Source organism: Euprymna scolopes, chromosome 41, assembly GCF_053919585.1.
Source record: "Euprymna scolopes isolate OS-2025 chromosome 41, ASM5391958v1, whole genome shotgun sequence".
Lineage (NCBI taxonomy): Eukaryota > Metazoa > Mollusca > Cephalopoda > Sepiida > Sepiolidae > Euprymna > Euprymna scolopes.
This window is the reverse complement of record NC_136522.1, coordinates 73,285,665-73,309,456: the sequence shown is the minus strand read 5'-3', so window position 1 is coordinate 73,309,456 and position 23,792 is coordinate 73,285,665. Positions and strand designations below refer to the sequence as shown.

The window sequence follows — 23,792 nt, the reverse complement described above, 5'->3', positions numbered from 1 at the left end:
TATGTCATTGCTATAAATCTTATGAGCTGACTGACCAATTTTTATGATTTCAGGTTAAAATGAACAGCTACAGCAGGAATTGATATACACCCTACTAAAGCTTGATTGTCACAGCTGGTGAATTTTAAAGATGCTATCTGGACGTGAAGACACTCTAGAAAAATGACATGCAATGAAATTATGTTTTGAATCTGAAAAAAAAAAAAATGCCATAGAAAAGTATGGGAACGATTCAGACTGCTTTTGGACCGTGCATGAATTGAGCATTAGTTTTTGAGTCGTATAAGAGATTCAAGGAAGGCAACGAGTCTGTGAAAGATGATGAGAGGCGCAGGAGGAGTAAGGAAGTAAGAACACAAGAGTTTATTGGCCAAATAAAGAATTTCAATAAGACAATAGGTGCACAGTTTCATGTCAGTGTGAGAACTGTACACACAATTATTCATGAGGAACTGCAGGTGCGGAACATTTTCGCAAAGTTTGTCCCGAGGGTTTTCAGACTATATGACCAAGATTGGCATCAAGACTGTTGCCCACACTCCCTATAGTCCAGATCTGTGACTTTTGGTTATTCCTTAAGTTCAAGGAAAATCTCAGAGGTTGTCGTTATGAGATAATTGAGGAGATGAAAACGGTTGTGACGAGGGTCATTGACACGCTCACACAAGAGGACTTCCGTGGGATCTTCCAGAAATTGTTTGGAATGGTACAAGTGTAATGCAACCGGAGGAGATTACTTTGAAGGAGACTAAAGTTTCATGTATGTAATATCAATAAAGGTGCCCATGTGAAAACGTCTGGGAATATATTTGAGGCACCCCATACGTGTTATGTTGAAATTTCATGAATTCAAAAAATCATGAAAAATGAACCCGTAGAAAATAATTACAAGTACAAGTAGCATTTATCGAATTTATCAAATTTTATCGTATATTTTAATGTGGAAGAGCTGTGCAACCAATTCTGTATGTTAAACTGTCTTATCTTTATTTAAGTCTTATCTGTTACATACTTACATATCATGTCAAAATTAGTAAAATTATCTGTGTTGATTTAAGGCTTTACATTTTTTGGCGCATGTGTAGTTAGAATGGAATCGCAACAAAAACACTATTACGTACTTACATATCATGTCAAAATTAGTATAAGTTCGAAAAATATTGAAAAAAAAATCCAGTAGAAATGTGATGTCTGTTTTTCAGAAAAAAAAAATATCATAGAAACAAAAACACTATTACATACTTACATATCATGTCAAAATTAGTAAAATTATCTGTGTTGATTTAAGGCCTTACATTTTTTGGTGCATGTGCATTTAGAATGACCAATACCTTCAAGTTTTTCAACAGCAAGAAGACGAAGGTATTATTGAAGAAATAATTGTCCCCCTAAAAATTTTAAAGACTATACATGGATTCCCCATAGACCTGTGTTAAAATCAACTGACCAGACAACTACAAAGATAAGACCAGTTTTTAATTGTTCTTATAAGCAAAAGGGTTCTGTGTCATTAAACGAAGCAGCATATCCAGGCGTAAATTTGATGACTGATATGCTAGAACTGATAATCCGTTTCAGAACGAACAAATATGTCTTGTTGGCCGACATCAGAAACGCATTTCTGATGATTCGATTGGAATCCGAAAAAGATCAGAATCGATTTTGTTTCTTTTTAAAGAAAGGTGAAAACTTGCATTGCTACCATTACAAAACCATAATATTTGGTTTCAATGCAAGTTCGAAAAATATTGAAAAAAAATCCAGTAGAAATGTGATGTCTGTTCTTCAGAAAAAAAAAAATCATAGAAACTAGCGGGGTTGGATATTTTATATTTCTTTCAAAGGTGGATTTCAATAAAAGCAAGAGAGATAAGTTCGTTTGAATTGGTCGCAAAACATTAGAACATACATCATTAAAAATATACAATAAAACTTGCCAGGGCCGCTGCAAAGAAGGTAGGCTCTCTCTACCATGCTAGAAAACTACTAACACCTGAAAGTATCCTGTACCTCTATAAGGCCACCATTCGCCCATGTATGGAGTATTGCTGTCACATTTGGGCTGGTGCATCTGCTACTAGTCTCTCACTCCTAGACTAGGTTCAAAAAAGAGTCGCCAATCTGATAGGCTCTGAACTGGCATCTAAGCTTTAGCCTCTGTCCCATCGACGAAATGTTGCATCCCTCTGCCTGTTCTACAAGTATTTTAATGGTGAATGCTCTGGCAAACTGCAGACACTTGTGCCCCCACGACATAGACACCCTCGACAAACTCAACAGGCAGCTAAATCCCACCCCCACATAATAGAGATCCCTAGATGTAAAAGATCTTTCTACTCCAGTAGTTTCTTCCCCAGAACCGCTAGACTCTGGAATTCCATTCCAGGTCCCTGTTTTCCCAACTGTACTGACATGCAGAAGTTCAAGTGTAACATGAACCGACATCTTGCTGCTCAAATCCCTACATAGTACCCCAGTAGTTGTTTTCCCTAATAGTAGCCCCCTACACCAAAGTGGCAATGTGCCTTGTTTGAGGTGAAAATGTAATTTAAAAAAAAAAAAAAAAATCGATAAATTCTATTTTTACTTGTAATTTTTTTTTTTTACTGGATTATTTTTAAAAATATTTTTCGGAACGTATATTAATTTCAACATATATAAAAGAACACAATTCAAGACTGTAAATGATAATTTACAAGAACAAAAAATATTAAGATTTCCTTAATCCACGGAGTTTCAAAGAATGTGTTCTTTTCATTAGACAAAAAGATATTACCAAATGAATATAATAAGAAGCTTTGAATTTGCTGGTACTGGCATGAATTGAAACTGTATTATATGAGAATTAATAATACATGCAAAAAAAAGAAAGTGATAATTGAAAAAATAAAATAAATTTAAGGAAATCTTAATATTTCTTTTTGAGTATCCTGTCAAATAATAAATTCTTGTTATATATATATATATATGTATGTATGTACATATGTATGTATATATGTATGTATGTATATATGTATGTATGTATATATGTATGTATATATGTATGTATATATGTATGTATATATGTATGTATGTATATATGTGTATGTATATAAATAAACTATTATTTTTCCAAACGTTTACAGTGTTATTTCTTTCCGAAAAAGAAAAATCCAAGGATGAAGCATTTTACAAAATATTGTTTTGAAATCGTAGCAGTGGTCCGGCATCAATGGAATTTTTTTGTTTTAATTTATTTTTCTTTTAAGTTTAACTTATTTCAAACTGATATAAATTAAAAATAATTAAATTAAAGCAAAAATCATATTTTTATTTTGAATTATTTAATCAAGTAAAAATTTCATGCAATGAAAAAAAAAATTATTCTAGCAAATTTGAAGGTTCTTAAGGACCTTTACATGGAACTTTTACTTGATTAAATAATTTGAAATAAGAAAAATGAGAACCATTGACATGTTACAGCGCCATTTTTTGAAATGGTATTTTAAAGTTAAATTCATTTTTCTTAATTCGATTTATTTAATAAAGAAAAATTCCATGCAAAAGTCCATGATAAATTGCAAATTTACTAGAAAAATTTTTTTTTAAATTTAGTGACCAATTAAAAAAATTTTTTTAAATTTAGTGATCAATTAAAAATTTTTTTAAAATTTAGTGATCAATTAAAAATTTTTTTTAAAATTTAGTGATCAATTAATTTTTTTTAAATTTAGTGATCAATTAATTTTTTTTAAATTTAGTGATCAATTAAAAAAATGGAATTTTTACTTGATGAAATAAAAAAATATAATATTTGTTTTAATTTAATTATTTTTATCATGTCCGTTTAGCTAAAAAACAAAAAGAAGTCCATTGATGTTAGCCACTGCTACGTATTTAGACTAAGTGCATGTGAGCAAGAAAAAACGAAAGTAGAAACAGGAAGACCACAACTACATGAGAACCAATTAAAAAAATTGAATTGTATTTTGCATTGTCAGATTTTTTTTTTTTTTTTTTTTGCAAAATTGTGTTTTTTTTTGGGGGGGGGTTAATTTTATGACCTGGCGAAAATGTGTGTAAAGAAAAAAATTGGATTTTTACAGAAATAATATGAAAAAGAAAAATAGTTTTTTAATATAAAAATATGAATATCGATAAAGTGATTTATTTTTAATATAAATATATTTATTTACATATTTAAAAAAATATATATTTATTTGTACATTTTTAAAAATAAATATATCTATTTATATATTTAAAAAAATAAAATGTATATTTAAATTAAAAAAAATATGTTTTACATTTTTAAAGACAATATATTTATTTACATATGTTTTTTCAATATATTTATATATTTTTTCAAAAATATGTTTATGCAATCCATAGGATTACAGCCATTAGCTCCCCTAAGCCATTTATAGGAACATTTTTTTTTACATAACTAATTAATATTGAAATTAAAATATTTTTTTTAATATATAATAAATTAAAATAAACAAATGGATATGAAAGTGATGTAGGTTTATAATAAATGGGAAATAAAAATGAACAAATGTTAAAATAGGTAAAAAAAAAAATGAAATTTTTACATAAATTAAATCAAATAACATCAGTAAACTACAACCTGATGATATTGCCCCCCCCCCTGCTCAAAAAGAAGTTCAAATTATGTTTGACATGTAATAATTACTGATTTTGAGTAATTGAACGTAATTTGGCAGTGTCTTCCAATTAGCTAACATTGTTCACGCCGGATAACTTTTAAAGTCAAAACTCGTCTGGATTAATAAATACTGATTCCTTAAATTATCTTTTTTTATTTTGGTTCAAGAAACGTCTTCCACTGCTTGTAGTAATAAAATAAATATTTATTGATTTAAACTTCCAGTAAGACTAAAATCTCTAGATCACCTCCTCACAAGTGTGTTTTTTACGTTTGAGAACATATACGCACACGGGACAAAATAACACTTTTATATTTAAATATTTAGAGATTTATAAAGAATCAGAATCTGTAATTTAGTATGGAATCAATAATTGTATCAGAATTGGTAAAAATATTGGAATCGTCCCATCACATATATATGGTTTTGCTCCAAAAAGATCAGATAGTTGCTGTAGGAAATTTCAAATATGGCAGTTCAATGTGAAATAAAGCATACATAAAACTTAGTCCAATCTCAAATTTATTTCAATCATATGCGAGATTCCTCGGATGAGTTTAGCTAGTCAGGTACATAGCTCACTAGCTCGACACAATCTGATGAGGCCCGATGAGAGGGCTTTTCGATCAAGAATGGCTTTCTAAATAATGTTAGTATTTCAACATAATCTATAAACTGCACAAATATCCAATTATTTTTATCTCTGGCCATAGTGAATAAGTATAAGCTAACATACTTCCTAACTTCCAATGTAGCGCTACCGGAACGTAAAGATTCTATGGATTTTTACACGTGGATATCAACCTTATCTGGTTTATTATATATTAAAATGTTTTAATTTACATTTAAGAAATTTCATCATTTTAAATTTTACAAATTCAAATAATTTGAAAAAATTGGATGTCTGAATATTCATGTTCAAGCATTGTAATTGCTCGACCAAATTTTCTTGATGCCAAACTTCTTTCTTCCGAAATAGACGAGACAACTTTATCACCAAAAAGTTGGTGAACAAGTAAAGATGTTATCAGAAAATTTGGCAGAAAATAAAAAAGTCTTTGAGTTGATCCATTATGATCCACTGACTTATTGGATTGAGTTAATTTTAATTATTTTTTTTTACTCGTCTTTTCTTGGATCGTTTGCTTTTTGGAATTCCCTGCTCCCTGTTTCCCAAAATATATCTTTTTTAAAATCACCTTTTGAAAGAATCGGATGCCTGAATATGTTCAAGCATCGTAATTGCTCGATCAATAAAAGTTTTTAAGCAATGTCTATGCTTAAAGTTTTTTTTGGTTCATGTTTTAAAACCAAACTTCTTTTCTTCAAAAGTGGACAATTTTATCATCAAAAAGTTGGTAAATTAAGAAAAGAGCATCAGAAAAATTGAAGTTGGCAGAAAATAAACAAAGTCTTTGAGTTCATCCATTATGACCCACTGACCTATTGAATTTCTTGAGCTAATTTCCTTCCCCAGGCAATGCCAGGACACAGGTCAGCTAGCTCTATTAGTTACTGCACACTATTATATAAACACAGTAAAGATTCTCTGGATTTTTACGTGCAAACCTTACTTGGTTTATTATACATTAAAACTTTTTAATTAACATTTAAGAAACGTCATCATTTCAAATTTTACAAATTCAAAAATATTCGTTATTGGTTCTTAAATTTAAAAAACCTAAAATTCAAACGTAAATTTATGAAACATAAAAACAAAGAATAAAAAAAACTAAAATTCAAACGTAAATTTATGAAACATAAAAACAATAAATAAAAAAAAGAATTAATACAAAATTCAAACAAAAGTAAAAAAAAAAAAGTAAAATCTCCCAAAGTTGTTGAGGGAGTTCCATCGGCTGCCGAGTCTGTCTTACATCGTATCCTCTTTTCAGTGCAATGTGGTAGGAGAGTATCTGCATGGGGATGACGGTGAGAACACCTTGCAGGCAATCGACAGTGTGCGGCACCTCCACCGGTTTGTAGGCATGCCTCAGAGTCTCTTCGTCATGCTGGTTGCAGATGACAATCGGACGGCCCTACAACAGCAACAGTCGGCAACAACAAACACGCATGAAAACTTGGAGTAAAACAAAAAAAAAATTTATCGGCATTAAAAAAAAAAGATGAGGAGAGACAGAAGTCACTGGAGTCAGCATTCAGTTTTTTTGTAAAGAAAAAATGATAACAGATTTAAGATCTATACTTTCTTACTTAATTAGTTTTTTTTAATATCTTAAAGCATCTCTATAAAAGGGTCCGGAATGCAATAGGATTTTGTTGGTCAGACAATCACGCTTAAGTTTGTAATAACATTTCGTTTGCCGTAAAATCACACTCAATTTTGAAATAGCATTTTGTTGGTTGGACAATCACGCTGAAGTTTGAAATAGCATTTTGTTGGTAGGACAATCACACTCAAGTTTGAAATAGTATTTTGTTGGTCAGACAATCACACTGAAGTTTGAAATAGCGTTTTGTTGGTCGGACAATCACACTCAAGTTTGAAATAGCATTTTGTTGGTCGGACAATCACGCTCAAGTTTGAAATAGTATTTTGTTGGTCAGACAATCACACTGAAGTTTGAAATAGCATTTTGTTGGTCGGACAATCACGCTGAAGTTTGAAATAACATTTTGTTGGTCGGACAATCACACTGAAGTTTGAAATAGTATTTTGTTGGTCAGACAATCACACTGAAGTTTGAAATAGCATTTTGTTGGTCGGACAATCACACTCAAGTTTGAAATAGCATTTTGTTGGTAGGACAATCACGCTCAAGTTTAAAATAGTATTTTGTTGGTCGGACAATCACACTCAAGTTTGAAATAGCATTTTGTTGGTAGGACAATCACGCTCAAGTTTAAAATAGTATTTTGTTGGTCGGACAATCACACTCAAGTTTGAAATAGCATTTTGTTGGTAGGACAATCACGCTCAAGTTTAAAATAGTATTTTGTTGGTCGGACAATCACACTCAAGTTTAAAATAGCATTTTGTTGGTAGGACAATCACGCTCAAGTTTAAAATAGTATTTTGTTGGTCGGACAATCACACTGAAGTTTGAAATAGCATTTTGTTGGTCGGACAATCACACTGAAGTTTGAAATAGTATTTTGTTGGTCAGACAATCACACTGAAGTTTGAAATAGCATTTTGTTGGTCGGACAATCACGCTCAAGTTTGAAATAGCATTTTGTTGGTCGGACAATCACACTGAAGTTTGAAATAGTATTTTGTTGGTCAGACAATCACACTGAAGTTTGAAATAGCATTTTGTTGGTCGGACAATCACACTCAAGTTTAAAATAGTATTTTGTTGGTCGGACAATCACACTGAAGTTTGAAATAGCATTTTGTTGGTCGAACAATCACGCTCAAGTTTGAAATAGCATTTTGTCAGTTGGACAATCACGCTCAAGTTTAAAATAGCATTAGCTTTTCATTTCATTTTATTCACGAATGCACTATTAGTGAAGGCAGATTGCAGACTCCAGAGACCTACTGACCCTCATCTTGACAGAGAAAAAAAAAATGTCATGCCATTAAGTGGATCCAAACCATGCAGGTTAGAAAAAAAAGGAGGAGGTTATGAGATGGAGAAAATGTCATGCTTACATCGCATCCGCGCTTTTTAGCAATGTGGAGCGAGAGAAGTTGCAACGGAATGATGCTAAGAATGCCCTGGAGGCAGTCGATTGTGTGCGGAACGGCAATCGATTTATTCACATGGGCTTGGATTTCCTGATCGCCAGAGTCGCAAATAACAATCAGGTCGCCCTAGAAGACACGAGGAGGAAAGGCGGAAAACTAAACAACACAGTCAAGCTAACAAAAAGCAGAACATGCAAAAACGGAAATGGAAACGCAGACGGAGGAGAGAGAGAGAGAGATAGAGAGTATTTTTCTTGGATTTTACAGGGGAGACGAGCACAGAAATGTTGTGTGTGTGGAAGCAGGGTATTTTTGGCTAATATTTTTGTAATTGAATTAAATCAGAAAAAAAAATCAGTTGTCCTGTTTCTTTTTTTATATATCTCTACTTTATATATCTCTATTAAAGGCACTTTGTGTGTGTGTGTGTGTGTGTGTGTGTGTGTGTGTGTGTGTGTGTGTGTGTGTGTGTGTGTGTGTGTGTGTGCGAGTTCGTTCCTAGGGACTCCAAAATAGCTGGGCTAGTTTTTTGAAATTTCACACAAATGTACTTTATGACCATGGGAATGTTATTAGATGGACTTTTTTGGCCCTGTTTTACAATTTGTCATTGTGCAAAGGGAGACAACTCTCGTTCATTTTTTACATCTCATCATTTAGGACGCTCGATTTGACGATATTTTATTAAATCAAAACATTAAAAAAGAAAGCTATGACGAATTAAAAAAAAACAAAAAAAAACGCAGCTTCTTTTTCAAATGTTTTCAACGCAGACGGAGGAGAGAGCGAAAGTATTTTTCTTGTATTTAATACAGTGGACGAGCACGGAAATGTTGTGTAGAAGCAAAGAATTTTTGGCTAATATTTTTGTGATTGAATTAAATCAGAAAAAAAAAAGAAATCAGTTGTCACCTGTTTCTTTTTTAAGTACAGGGTGGAACGATAAAATTGTCGCCCTAAAGAAAACAACACTATAGGTTTATTTTAAAACTTTTATTGAAAAAAACCAATTCAGGTAATGTGATTATGTAGTAAAGCTGACATCTATTCAATGTAGCCGCCTTCAGCCTCAATCACCGTCTCAATATGGGTCCGGAAGTGAGAGCATGCCTTTTCCACAAGTACTGGCGGGAGCTTGACAAATACTCGATGGATGCCTTTGGTGTTGTGAGAGGTCATGTTGGTGATGTTCTCGATGTATTACCAAATGAAGTAATCCAGTGGGTTCAAGTCGGAGGAATAGGGGGAGGGGCAGTGAGAGAAGGATACAAAGTCGTAGCACTCCTTCTGAAGCCAAGCCCAAGTCTTTTTGGACTTGTAGGCCGGCACTGAGTTCTGCTGCCACACCCAGGGTCTGCTAACGGCCACCTGATTACACTAGGGGATCATCAAAGTCTTCAGCACATCCAGGTACACTTTGGTGTTGACTTTGAAGCCAACTTCGAAGATGTGTGGCCCTCACATGAAACCACACCAAAGACCATAAGCTTAGCCGGAAACTTTGTTTTTATCACCCTGGGACCGTCCTTGTTATTTGTGGCAATCCAGCGATGTATTTTGAAGGTGCTGGCAATGGTCCTGTTGTCATAACTTTGATTGGTAGAGAGCAGGAGTTTTACAGCGGCACATCTCCGATCTCACTCGTTGAACATTGTGTCACTTTTAGACATGATAGAAGGCTCCTATCGCTCTTGGGATTTGTATACAACTAGCCAACTAGTAGATGGTCTACAAAAAACAAAAAAGAAAATTGCTTTTCATCAAACGGAAATGGAATCATCTCGTCTTTTCTAGGACGACGATTTTATCATTACACCCTGTATCTCTACTTATATATAATAGGCACTTTGTGTGTGTGTGTGTGTGAGTCTGTGCAAAATTAGCCATAACCAGGTTCCATCGGTGAATAAAAGCCAAGAATCTTTCCCTCTCTCACTTTTTAAAAAAATTTTGCCAAATAAAGTTTTGTTTTTAGAAACTAAAAAAGAAATTGAGTAGAAAATAATGTGAGAGAAAAAAGAAAATTTTTTTTAACAATCATGCCAAAAAAGAAAAAGTTTTTAACAATCATGTCAAAAAAGAAAAAAAAAAATTTAACAATCATACCGAAAAAGAAATTTTTTTTTAACAATCATGCCAAAAGAGAAAAATTTAACTATCATGCTAAAAAAGAAAATTTTTTTTTGAACAATCATGGCAAAAAAGAAAAAAATTTTTAACAATCAAAAAAGAAAATCTTTTTTAACAATCATGCCAAAAAAGAAAAAAACAAAGAAAACAACGAAAATGCAATTAGAATTAATGTCATGCAGAACATTTGCAAAAAACATGCAGAGACGAGAGAGAGAGAGAGAGAGAGAGAGAGAGAGAGAGAGAGAAGGAAAAGGAGACAAAGAGTCAGTTGAAAAACACCGAAAAAGGACCAAGCAGAGAATAAGGACCCTGACTGACTTTACTTAAAAAAGAACAGATTTAGGGTGACACCACTTTTATCTTCCCCTGGGTATGTTCGAGCGTTTTTTTTTTTTCATATATTTACACAACTTTAAGTAATCTTTGGATATTTGATATTTTTATTTAAAAACAAATAAATAAATAAAAATGAATAAATAATAATAATAATTTTTTTAATAAAACTATTTAAACCAAAATTTGAATTAATATTTTTTATTTAAAAACAAATAAATAAATAATAATAATTTCTTTTAATCAAACTATTTAAATCAAAATTTGGATAAATATTTTTATTTAAAAACAAACAAATAAATAAATAATAATAATTTCTTTTAATCAAACTATTTAAACCAAAATTTGGATGAATATTTTTATTTAAAAACCAACAAATAAATAAATAATAATAATTTCTTTTAATCAAACTATTTAAACCAAAATTTGGATGAATATTTTTATTTAAAAACAAATAAATAAATAAATAAGTTTTTAATCAAACTATTTAAACCAAAATTTGAATGAATATTTTTATTTAAAAACAAATAAATAATAATAATTTTTTTAATAAAACTATTTAAACCAAAATTTGAATTAATATTTTTTATTTAAAAACAAATAAATAAATAATAATAATTTCTTTTAATCAAACTATTTAAATCAAAATTTGGATAAATATTTTTATTTAAAAACAAACAAATAAATAAATAATAATAATTTCTTTTAATCAAACTATTTAAACCAAAATTTGGATGAATATTTTTATTTAAAAACCAACAAATAAATAAATAATAATAATTTCTTTTAATCAAACTATTTAAACCAAAATTTGGATGAATATTTTTATTTAAAAACAAATAAATAAATAAATAAGTTTTTAATCAAACTATTTAAACCAAAATTTGAATGAATATTTTTATTTAAAAACAAATAAATAATAATAATTTTTTTAATAAAACTATTTAAACCAAAATTTGAATGAATATTTTTATTTAAAAACAAATAAATAATAATAATTTTTTTAATAAAACTATTTAAACCAAAATTTGAATTAATATTTTTTATTTAAAAACAAATAAATAAATAATAATAATTTTTTTAATAAAACTATTTAAACCAAAATTTGGATGACTATTTTTTATTTAAAACAAATAAATAAATAATAATAATTTTTTTGATCAAACTATTTGAACCAAAATATGGATTGATATTTTCATTATGTTTTGAATGAACATCACATTTAAAATTGTCGCCGGCAAATAGTTGTTTACAAGTAATATATTTATATATTTACAAAACAAAACAAAAATTATAATTATTATTGAATAAAACTATTAAAACCAAAGTTTTTAAAGGCAGAACAAATATAAAATAACTGACTTGTTTGGATTTTTGTGAATGTTTTGCAGATTTTTGCAATCAAGATTGATTATTTTTATTTTTTATGTAGAATCCATTTTTTTTTCTGTGCACGTTTTTAATAGAAATCAATTAATACGTTGAATCTCCTTTTTGTGGGTGTTTTAGCTGAAGACGTTAATCTATAAATTTGACATTATTATTAGCAGTGGTATCTATATATTAATACGATAGCGTGTTATTTTCTGTGTCAGGCTTACATCCGAGTCATTTAATTGTTATGTACTTCCATTTATTGTCATAAATAATTTTACCAAGAATTCTTCATAAGTTTTGGTTTCGGTTTCGATTATGGCTGAAGGAACTCAAGTTATATATATATATATAAGTTTTTATTTCGGTTTCGATTCAAGCTAATACACCCAAATCATATGGATATAGTTTTTTATTTTTGAAATCACAACTTTATAATATATAAAAATCGATAGAACATTAACTCTATAATAATACATACGAAATCTGCAAGAATTAAAATACCATATTTAAGCGTACTTTAGGGCTGGGCTTGCCGGTCGTCCCTGCTAGCTTAGATAAATACTTTTGCAGTTTTAACAAAAGAGCTACAATAATATCAGGGCGTCTCCATTTTTGCTGAACATCCACAAAATGCCAACATAAATATATTACATATGAATGAGTCCTCTGTGGAATTTTTACAGATCCTGCTAGTATTTAATTATTTTTTAAAGCATTAACATGTAAGCAGTGTCACCCAAAATCTGTTCTTTTCTAAGTGAAGCCTGCCAGGGACCTTATTCCCCCGCTTGATCCTTGAAAAATAAATAATACGGATTCAAGATTTTAAAATTTCAGTTGAAATGCATAAAAGAGAAAAACATTTTAAAGAAATCAAAAAGAATGTCCAAATTTTTTTTTGTTACGTGGATAATTTACATATTAATACGATAACATCTACTGTATTATTTTGTGTGTCACACTTACATTTGTTTTCTTCAGAGTGACTGTCGTGTAATTGTTATGACTTTCCATTTCTTGTAATAAATAATTTTACCAAGAATTCTTCATAAGTTTTGGTTTTGGTTTCGATTATAGCTGAAGGAACTCAAGTTATATATATATATATATATATATATATATATATATATATATATATATATATATATATATATATAAGATAAATTAATGAAAACAAAGGGATGTAGTGTTTACCTGATATACACAATGGTAAACTTCAACCGAATTAAAAAAGCTCAATACACAATAGAGAGTAGAGCTTATTATAAGAGAAAGAAAATTAAAACTGTAAGTTGAACTTTACAATCAAAATTTATTGTTCAACTGAATACTCCAAAAAACAATTTTAAAGGCCTTATTCCGTGGAGTTTCAAAGAATGCTATTCTTATTATTCTTCTCATCAGAGGACATAAAGAAATCAGCAAATTATATTTGTAGCAATGCTAGAATTTGCTAATTAAGGCATTAAGTGAAACATATATATATATATATATATATATATATATATATATATATATATATATATATATATTTCTTTTTTCTTCATAAGTTTTGGTTTCGGTTTTGATTCAAGCTAATGCATCCAAGTCATATGGATATATATTTTTGATTTTTAAAATCACAACTTTATAATATATAAAAATCAATAGAAAATTGACTCTATAATGATATATACTAGATCCACATAATTAAAATATCATATTTAAGTGTATTTTACGACTGGGTTAAGCCGGGCGTCTCTGCTTGCTTAGGTAAATACTTTTGCAGTTTTAACAAAAGAGCTACAATGACATCAGGGCATCTCCATTTACGCTGAACATCCACAGAATGCCAACATCAATATATTGCATATGAAAGAGTCTGCTGTGGTATTTCCACAGGCCCCGAGGTTTGAAAAAATATGATAATTCAGACTACGGACAATTACTAGTAGAAATGAAGGAAAATATATTTAGTGCTTTTTCGTTACAAGACCAAAATTCGAAAATCGAAATATTGAATTTCAAGTAAAAATAATTGTTATGTCGCAGTAATGAACATATCCAAAAATTATGAAAAACGATCAAGGACAAAATTAATTAATAATGATTAAAATCATTCGTTGACATCTATGCCAATGACACGACCATCTATGGTAACACATCTAAAGCCGTAAATGACAAAGTTCTCTCTGATCCTCTCTCCTAAAATCTTGAGTGCGTGGTACAGTGGGGAAAGAGGTAGCTGGTTACTTATAATGCATCCAAAACCAAGCTCCTATCTTTACATCATCAACGCTCTGATCCCCATCTGGCATCAATTGAAATGGATGGCTCTCATAGGGGAGGCTCCATGTTTTGATAAGCTTCTGGGATTGACCTTTACTTCTGACCTGAAATGGAACACGTACATCAAGTCAGTTGCCAAAGTCGCTGGAAAAATGGTAGGATTCTTCTACTGCTCCAGAAGATATCTCACTGCTGATGCAATTCTCTATCTATATAAAAGCCAAGTACATCCAAGGATGGAATACTGCTGCCACATCTGGGCAGGAGCTGCTAAAAACAGCCTATCCTGCCTTAACAGGGTAGAAAATAGGCTTCCTGGCTTAGTGGGGGATGCCCTTTTCTCTTCCCTGCAACCTCTCTCCCATAGGAGAGACGTTGCGAGCCTGTCTTTGTTTTATCGTTACTTCCATGGCAAGTGCTCATCTGAGCCCCAATCTCTGGACCCCCCTCCCCAATCTTTCACAATAAACATCTATCTAGCTGAAACCACTGTCAAAAATTTTCCCCACTTTTTATCTGTGCCAAAATCAAAACGTAGATTCCATGAACAAAGCTTCTTTCTTAGAAGTGCACGCCAGTGGAACTCTCTTCCGTCTGCCTGTTTCGCACCTGGCTACAACCTGGATGTCTTCAAGTCCAACATAAACAAATTCCTGATGAACCGCCCCCTTAATAAGACACTTTATCAAATCTCCAATACTAACAATTACTATGATACTATCCCATTGATTACTGCACACGCAATAACCCTTATCCCCAAGTGGCTTCCGCGCCTTGATAAGTTGTGACTACCTTGTAAAAAAAAAAAAAAAAATGAAAACAATTTTTGAAAACAATTAGCGAAAATTGAGCTTTTCTAAATTGGCCTAAGATTTTCAAGGTTTTCAGAAAATAATTATCTCCCTTGTTAGGATTCGAACTCGCTGGCGTCTTTTTTAGAAGTGCTGCACATTTTATTACCTTCTCTGGAAGGCATTTTTTTTTTTTTTTTTTTTCCTGGTGATCAAAAATGAATGAATTTTTTTTTTTTTTTACCAAAACTTTTTTCAACTTCTTTTTCACACCAAACAGGAAACATTGCCACTTGGAATGTAAAGGGTTACTATTTGGGATTGAGGAGCACTATGTAGGGAGTTGAGCAGCAAGATGTCAGCATTATATTTCAATTTCTCCATGTTAGTACAATCATGGAAGCAGGAAAGAGGGAGGGAATTTCAAAGTCTAGTATTAGACAGAAGACTTTCTGGCATCTCCGGATCTCTACGGTGAAACGCTGCAATTTTGCTACCTGTTGTTTTTTTTTTTTTTTTTTTTTTTTTTTATTACATTTTAACCCCAAACAAGGCAAATTGCCACTTTGGTGTAGGGGGCTACTATCAGGGGCAACAACTACTGGGGTACTATGTAGGGATTTGGGCAGCAAGGTGTCGGTTCACGTTACACTTGAACTTCTGCACGTCAGTACTGTTGGGGAAGCAGGGACCTGGGATGGAATTCCAGAGTCTTGCGGTTCTGGGGAAGAAACTATTGGAGTAAAAAGATCTTTTACATCTAGGGACCTCTACAGTGTGGGGGTGGGATCTAGTAGCCTGTCGGGTTTGTCGAGGGTGCTCGCGTCGTGGGGGCACAAGTGATTGCAGTTCATCAGAGCATTCACCACTAAAATACTTGTAGAACAGGCAGAGGGATGCAACATTTCGTCGATGGGACAGAGGCTGAAGCTTAGATGCCAGTTCAGGGCCTATCAGATTTGCGACTCTCTTTTGAACCTTGTCAAGGAGCGAGAGACTAGTAGCAGATGCACCAGCCCAGATGTGGCAGCAATACTCCATACATGGGCGAATGGTGGCCTTATAGAGGTACAGGATACTTTCGGGTGTTAGTAGTTTTCTAGCACGGTAGAGAGAGCCTACCTTTCTTGCAGCGGCCCTGGCAATGCCTTCAATGTAATTGTTCCAACTCATGTTTCCTGTGAACGTTAGGCCAAGGAGTTTGAAAGATGGACTCTCAGATAAAGGGTCGTTGGCCATTGCTATTGGTGGTAGAGAGGGTTTCTTGTAATTATTGAATGAAACTAGTTTAGTCTTGGCAGCATTGAACGCGACCAACCACTTTTGTCCCCATTCCACTACAGATTGGAGGTCTTCCTCTAGTGTTTCTGCCATTTCTTTAGAAATGTGTTCATTCGTCTTCCTGTCGTGTCTGCCATAGAGTGTAGTGTCATCAGCATATATACCCATCTCAGAGGCAATGTTGTTGATAAAGAACGTAAATTTTCTAGAGTTCACTCCCTTATCAAACTTTTTTTTCACATCGATTTAGAGGTCAAAATAAAATCTGCAAACATGATAAGAAATAGCGGTGGCGGACTGCAAAGTTTTAATCCAGTCTGTTCCATTGCACCACTTTTAATTATGGATGTTGGCAACCTTCATGCGGCTCCTTCTGTGAATACCAGATTCTAAAGAGGAACTGTTAAAACCAATGCCAACTACAGAATTGAGCTATCAAACGTTATCCTTCGCCTACATTAGTTGCCCTGGCAAGAATTCAAAATAAGTCATACCTTGTTGATTCATATGAATTAGTTGCCCTGACAAGACTTGAGAGTCTAGTCTAACCTACTATTTCACACGTAAGATAAATTGTTTAAATTGAGGTCTTGTGATTTAAATTAAAGCTCAGTTAATTGAAAGAACAAAAAATTTAGAAAAAAAAAAAAAAAAAATCTCTATTCCTTAGATAGGTTTACTATCAGAAATTGATAAAAAAAAAAATCCAATTAAAGAAGAAACTGTCCGATTTTAACCAATGTTAACACCCTTATACAGCCTAACATCACAAGTGCATTTGAGAAATTTTACCACTGCACAAGCAGAAGGGTCTGGTGTATAAAATCAACGGTAGGTTCTTTGATAAGACAAAGACACATTCAAGATGAATGTTTCTGTTTAAAACACAATTGAATCATGATACTTGACATTTGCATTTTAAACTTTAATTCGAGCCATTATATACAAAAATTATTTTATAAAATCAACAGTAGGTTCTCTACAGTGCAACTAAGTCACTGGGGAGTGGTATGTGAAGCTTTCTCACAGTGCATCATGGTGGCTCCTCCAACAAGAGCAGGTATCAATCGATTACACAACTGCCGATTGAACCTATCAGAATGACGTATCCATTCTGTGGATAACCCTACCATCACGAGTGGAGCTGACTCAACCACATAGGCACTGAATGAGTAGTTTAAATTGTGGTCATGTGATTTAGATTTAAAATCATTTAGTAAATGAAACATGAAACAATTTAGAAAAAAAAAAAAACTCACATGTCGGGCTTTCACTTGTTGAAGCGCATTCATACATTTCTGTGAAGAAAAAGAAACACAAAATGAAAAATACATCAAGATTAAAAATTTCACAATGGAAGACTAAATTATAAGTTAAAAATAAAAAAGCCTAAATGTTGAAAAAATAAATATAAAAAGTAAAGATATATAAAGTAAAGATATGGAAAAACTAAAATTAAAAAAAATTAAAATATAGAAAATTAAAATATAAAAAAAAAAATAGAAAAATACTGAAAATAAAGGTGAAAAAATATCGGAAATAAAAATTGAAAAATATAAAAAATTATATAAAAATAAAAGTAAAAATTTTAAAAAAGTAAAAATTAAAAAATAAAAATTAAAAAAGTAAAAATTAAAAAAAAATTAAAAATTTTAAAAAAGTAAAAATTAAACAATTTTTTTAAAATAAAACTTAAAAAAAAGTAACAATAAAAAAAGTAAAAATTAAAAAAAAAATGAAAAATGGTTCATTCATAATTCTATGTATGAAAATAAGAAATATTGACATTATATATATATATATATATATATATATATATATATATATATATATATATATATATATATATTAGGCCCCATTTCTTAGTGTTATAGAAAATAATGAAAACAAAAATTAAAAATCTAAAAACTAAAAAAAAGCTAAAAATAAATTAAAGATAAAAAAATTGAATTAGAAATTAAATTAAACTTAAAATTGATTAAAAGAAAAAAAATTAAAAATAGATGAGAATTTAAAATTAAATAAATTAAAAGTTAAAATTTTTTAATTTAATATTTTATTATATAAATATATTATTATATGTAAAAATTAATTTTTATTATATTTTATTTTATTAAAAATAAAAATAAATTAAAATTTAGAATTAAATTAAAAAATAAATTTAAAAATTAATAGTTTTACATTAAAAATAAAATTAAAATTAAACATAAAAACTTAAATTCATTAAAAATTAGATATTACATAAAAATTAATTTTTAAATTAAAACAAAAATTAAGAACTACAAATTAAATTCAAAATCAAAATAAACGAGAAACTAATACAAAGAAAATAAAAGAAGAAAATAAAAATATTAATGTTAAAAGATGAAAAAGGATTTTTTTGTTTTTGACTCACGAAAAGGAAAATATAAGTTTTTACGGTGAACTATCAACACAGGATGGAACGATAAATTTGTGCCATTAAAGAAAAAAACATTTTTATTTTAAAACTTTGGTACTTGTACAGTTTAATCAAGACATTAAAAAATGAAAATATCAAAAAAAGGTTATATATATTTTTTTTTCTTTACATGAAGGTCACCACTTATCAAGGCCCAGAAGCCACTAGGGGATAAGGGTTATTCTGTGTACTGTAATCAATGGGATAGTGTTATAGTATTCATTAGTATTGGAGATGTGATAAAGTGTCATAACTTAAGGGGAGGGGGCGGTTCATCCGGAATTTGTTTATGTTGGACTTGAAGACATCCAGGTTGAAGTCAGGTAGGAAACAGACAAGCGGTAGAGAGTTCCACAGGCGTGCAGTTCTAAGAAAGAAGCTTTGTTCATGGAATCTACGTTTTGATTTAGGCACAGATAAAGAGTGGGGAAAATTGTTGACAGTGGTTTCAACTCGACGGGTGTTTATGGTGAAAGATTGGCAAGGGGGACCAGAGATTGGAGCTCAAACGAGCACCTACCATGGTAATAACGATAAAACAAAGATAGGCTCGCAATGTCTCTCCTGTGGGAGAGAGGTTGCAGGGAAGAGAAAAGGGCATCCCCCACTAAGCCACAAAGTCTATTTTGTATTCTGTCAAGGCAGGATAAACTGTTTTTAGCAGCTCCTGCCACAATGTGGCAGCAGTATTCCATCCTTGGACATACTTGGCTTTTATATAGATAGAGAATTGCATCAGCAGTGAGATATTCTCTTGAGCGGTAGAAGGATCCTACCATTTTTCCAGTGACCTTGGCAACTGACTTGATGTACGTGTTCCATTTCAGGTCAGGAGTAAAGGTCAATCCCAAAATCCCTGTTATTTGTGACAATCCAGCGATGCATTTTGAGCATGCTGGCAATGGTCCTGTTGTCATAACTTGGATCGGTACAAAGCATGTCGTACAGTGGCAAATCTCCGATCTCGCTCATTGAATATTGTGTCACTTTCAGACATGATAGAATTTGGAATTTGTACACAACTGCACCAACAAAAACAGAAAACTAGTTTTTATCAAATGGAAATGGAATCATGTTGCCTTTTCTAAGGCGACAATTTTTATCGTTCCACTCTGTACATATTACTTGTAAATAATTTGTGCATTTTTATCTGTATGGGAACAATGTATTTAAACTATGTAGAACTGTTCCTTTCTTTTGTGGACTCCAAACCCCACCTCCTGAGAATGAAGAGCTTCAACTTACGGAATAAACTTTATCTCTCATCACTATCATCATTACAGGCATCGCTTTGTCTACGAGGGCAAGGGGTCCGTGCTTCAATTCGCCTGCCATGATTCCTTCTGAATGCATGTACGTCAATTCCTTGATTTTCTGTGGGGAGGAAAAAACAAAGATAAATAAAATTAAAATAAAAACATTTGAAAAAAAAGGAAAAGATTTAAAGAAATTATTGTCACATAACAATATATATATATATATAATTATTGTCACATAATATATATATATATATATATATAATTATTGTCACATAATATATATATATATATATATATATATATATATATATATATATTCGTGATGGGACGATTCCAGTATTTTTCCTGATTCCGATACAAATTACCGATTCCTCACTAATTCCCAATTCCGATACAATTACCAATTCCGATTCTTTATAAATCTCTAATTATTTAACTATAAGATTGTTATTTTCCCCGATTTCTGTAAAAACACATGTTAAATGTGCAGATATTTTCGTAAATGTGTAAATGTAAAATTACACATGTGGAGGATGATCTATCGATTTTAGCTTTACTAGTATTTTAAAATCAATAAATATTTATTATTTTATCATTATTGCCAGCAATGAAGTATTTTGCTTTAAACAAAATCAAATAAAAAAAAAGACAATTAAAAGAATCGATTTGGCATCAGAAAATAGGCACCAATCTTTTCGATTCCAATGCCGATTCCAATACCCCCAAATTTGTCGATTTTTTCGATTGCCGATTCCAATTAATTGTCCCAACACTAATATATATATATATATATATATATATATATATATATATATATATATATATATATGTATGTATATATATATGTATGTATATATATGTATATATATATATATATGTATATATATATATGTATATATATATACATATATATATATGTATATATATATGTATATATATATATGTATATATATATATATGTATATATATATATGTATATATATATATATATGTATATATATATGTATATATATATATATGTATATATATATATGTATATATATATGTATATATATATATATGTATATATATATATGTATATATATATGTATATATATATATATATGTATATATATGTATATATATATGTATATATATATATATGTATATATATATATATATGTATATATATATATGTATATATATATATATGTATATATATATGTATATATATATATATATGTATATATATATGTATATATATATATGTATATATATATATATATATATGTATATATATATATATATATATATATATATATATATATATATAATAGAAAAATCTTATTGAAAATTAATTCAAATTTTCCAAAAAACTTAAAAACCTGTAGAGAAGGTATACAGAAGTGTTAATTATCCAACAAGGAGTACAAATAAACTGTAAAAGACCTTATTCCACGGAGTTTTAAAGAAATGCAATTCTTCTCATCAAAGGAAAGAGGATTGCAAAATATACAATAAATTTTGCAAGTTAATGCATTAAAAGAAACTACAAATATGAGTTGAATCATATTTGCATAAAAAAGTTTTAGTTAGTGAAAGTTTATAAAGTTTGATAATGATTATGAAAACAGGAACAGTAGAAATATAAAAGGATATGGTAAAAATCCATTGAATAAGGAGGTAAAATCATATGAACGGGAAAGAGAATTACAAATGTCCAGGGTAAATTCATGCTTTCACAAAAATCTATCGGATCACGGAGAAGTAAAATTCAATTTAAAAAAAAAAGTATGATGAAAAAAGCAATATAGAAATAGGAAATAGCAAAGCCATTTTATCAAAAGGAAAAGGTGAAATAAAGACTCAAGGAATAGCAGTAAAGATTGAAATAGAAAAGAGAAGAGGAAGAAAGAATGATAAGAAGCCAAACAAAGAGAGGAGAAAAAATAGATATAGTGGAGAGAAAAAGAGGGAAAGAAAGGCAGATGGAAAACCAATTGTTCACGTTTATACATTGAATAATTCTGTAAGCTTAAAATAAGTATAAATATCAATAATAATATTTATACTAATATTAATATTTATATTAATATTAATACTTATATTTATATTAATATTAATAGTTACATTTATATTAATAGTTATATTAATATTAATATTTACATTTATTAATTAGATGAAAAACCTCAATTTTTAAGATAGAGCATTGATATAAGAAATTCAATTTAAACTCTGTAAATTAGAATTTAAAACAATTTATTATTTGACAAGGAATACAAGTTAAAAAAAACTTAACATGTTTCTTATTCCATGGAGTTTCAGAGAATGGCTCTTATCCTCAGAGGAAAATAGTTAGCAAAATAATATTCATAGGCAAGCTATAATTTTGCTGGTTAGTAAATTTGTGTGAAGTTTAAAAAATAAAACGCTGGAAAAACATAATCCCCCCTCTCCAAAAAAAAAATTACAAATTTTATTAAAATAGAAATAAAGTGAAAGAAAAAATTATTTTCAAATTTAAAAAAAGGAAATAAATAAAAAAGAAAAGAAAAAGAAAAGAGTAAAAAGAAAGAGAAAATAAGAGAAGAAAAAAAGAAAGAAACGAAAAAAAAATGAAAAAGAAAAGAAACGAAAAAGAAAAGAAAGAATAAAAGTAAAGAAAATACAAAGAAAAGAAAAAGTAAAGAAAATACAAAGAAAAGAAAAAATAAATGAAAAAGTAAAGAAAAAAGAAAAAAGATAAAGTAAAGGAAATATAAGAAAGAAAGAAAAAAGAAAAAGTAAAGAAAGAAAAAGTAAAGAAAAGAAAAATGTAAAGAAAATAAAAAGAAATAAGAAAAAAGATAAAGAAAAGAAAAAAAGAAAGAGAAAAGAAAAGGAAAAAGAAATGAAAAGTAAAAATTAAAAAGAACAAAATAAAATTTTTTTAAAAAAATGTTAAAACACCAAAAAAAGTAAAGAAAACAAAAAGAAAAGAAAAACAAAGAAAAGTAAAGAAACTAAACATAAAAATCAAAATCAAAAATTAAAAAAAATGTCAAAATACCAAAGCTCCTTCCAAACAAGTTGCAAAATTGTATCCTCTTCCCATAACCAAAAGAGATTTTTGCTGATAAAGTTCGTCAGAAAGTTTACGGATTGCCTCATCCAACTTTAGCACTTCCTTTATGTCCTCTGAAAAATAAGTGTGCGAGAAAAAAAAAAAATTTAATTAAATGATTGAATTTTTTTGGTCCAAATTTTAGCTCTTATTTAAAAATTTCAAATGTCCCAAAAAAAAGGTTCAACTAAAAGACGGAAAAACAATCAACCTTCATCAATCAAAAAATTACTTACAAGACTGTCAGAAAGATCCAATATGATTTGAAATGATGCAGACAAATACCAAATCTTTATTATTAATAGAAGTAATAGTATAATCTTGGCTTCAGACAGACAAATACCAAATCTTCATTATTAGTAGGTATTGTGTGGGTTTCAGACAGACAAATTCTCCTCCTCCTCCTCCTCCTCCTCATCATCATCATCATCATCATCATCCTCCTCCTCATCATCATCATTGTTGTGGGGACATACAGACCCTTATAATCACTAAGATGGACTTATCCGTTAGCCATATAAGCTGCA

At 30.0% G+C, this 23,792-nt stretch overlaps 1 protein-coding gene across 5 annotated transcripts in view; it reads right to left on the bottom strand.

The window, feature by feature from the left end:
* Window positions 1–23,792, bottom strand: part of LOC145266630 (glutamine--fructose-6-phosphate aminotransferase [isomerizing] 2-like) — a 180,626-nt gene that overhangs the window by 3,276 nt on the left and 153,558 nt on the right. For 2 of the 5 annotated variants that reach the window (XM_080122550.1, XM_080122548.1), the window contains 4 exons: window positions 23,212–23,339; window positions 20,170–20,298; window positions 17,744–17,782; window positions 6,524–6,685 (listed from right to left, as the gene is read on the bottom strand). In XM_080122550.1, the coding sequence (XP_079978676.1) occupies window positions 6,524–6,685; window positions 17,744–17,782; window positions 20,170–20,298; window positions 23,212–23,339 (458 nt within the window). Of the gene's footprint in view, window positions 1–6,523; window positions 6,686–8,265; window positions 8,428–15,387; window positions 15,701–16,661; window positions 17,783–20,169; window positions 20,299–23,211; window positions 23,340–23,792 lie in introns of those variants that run through there. The other 3 variants (XM_080122547.1, XM_080122549.1, XR_013864769.1) reach the window with 2 other exon arrangements.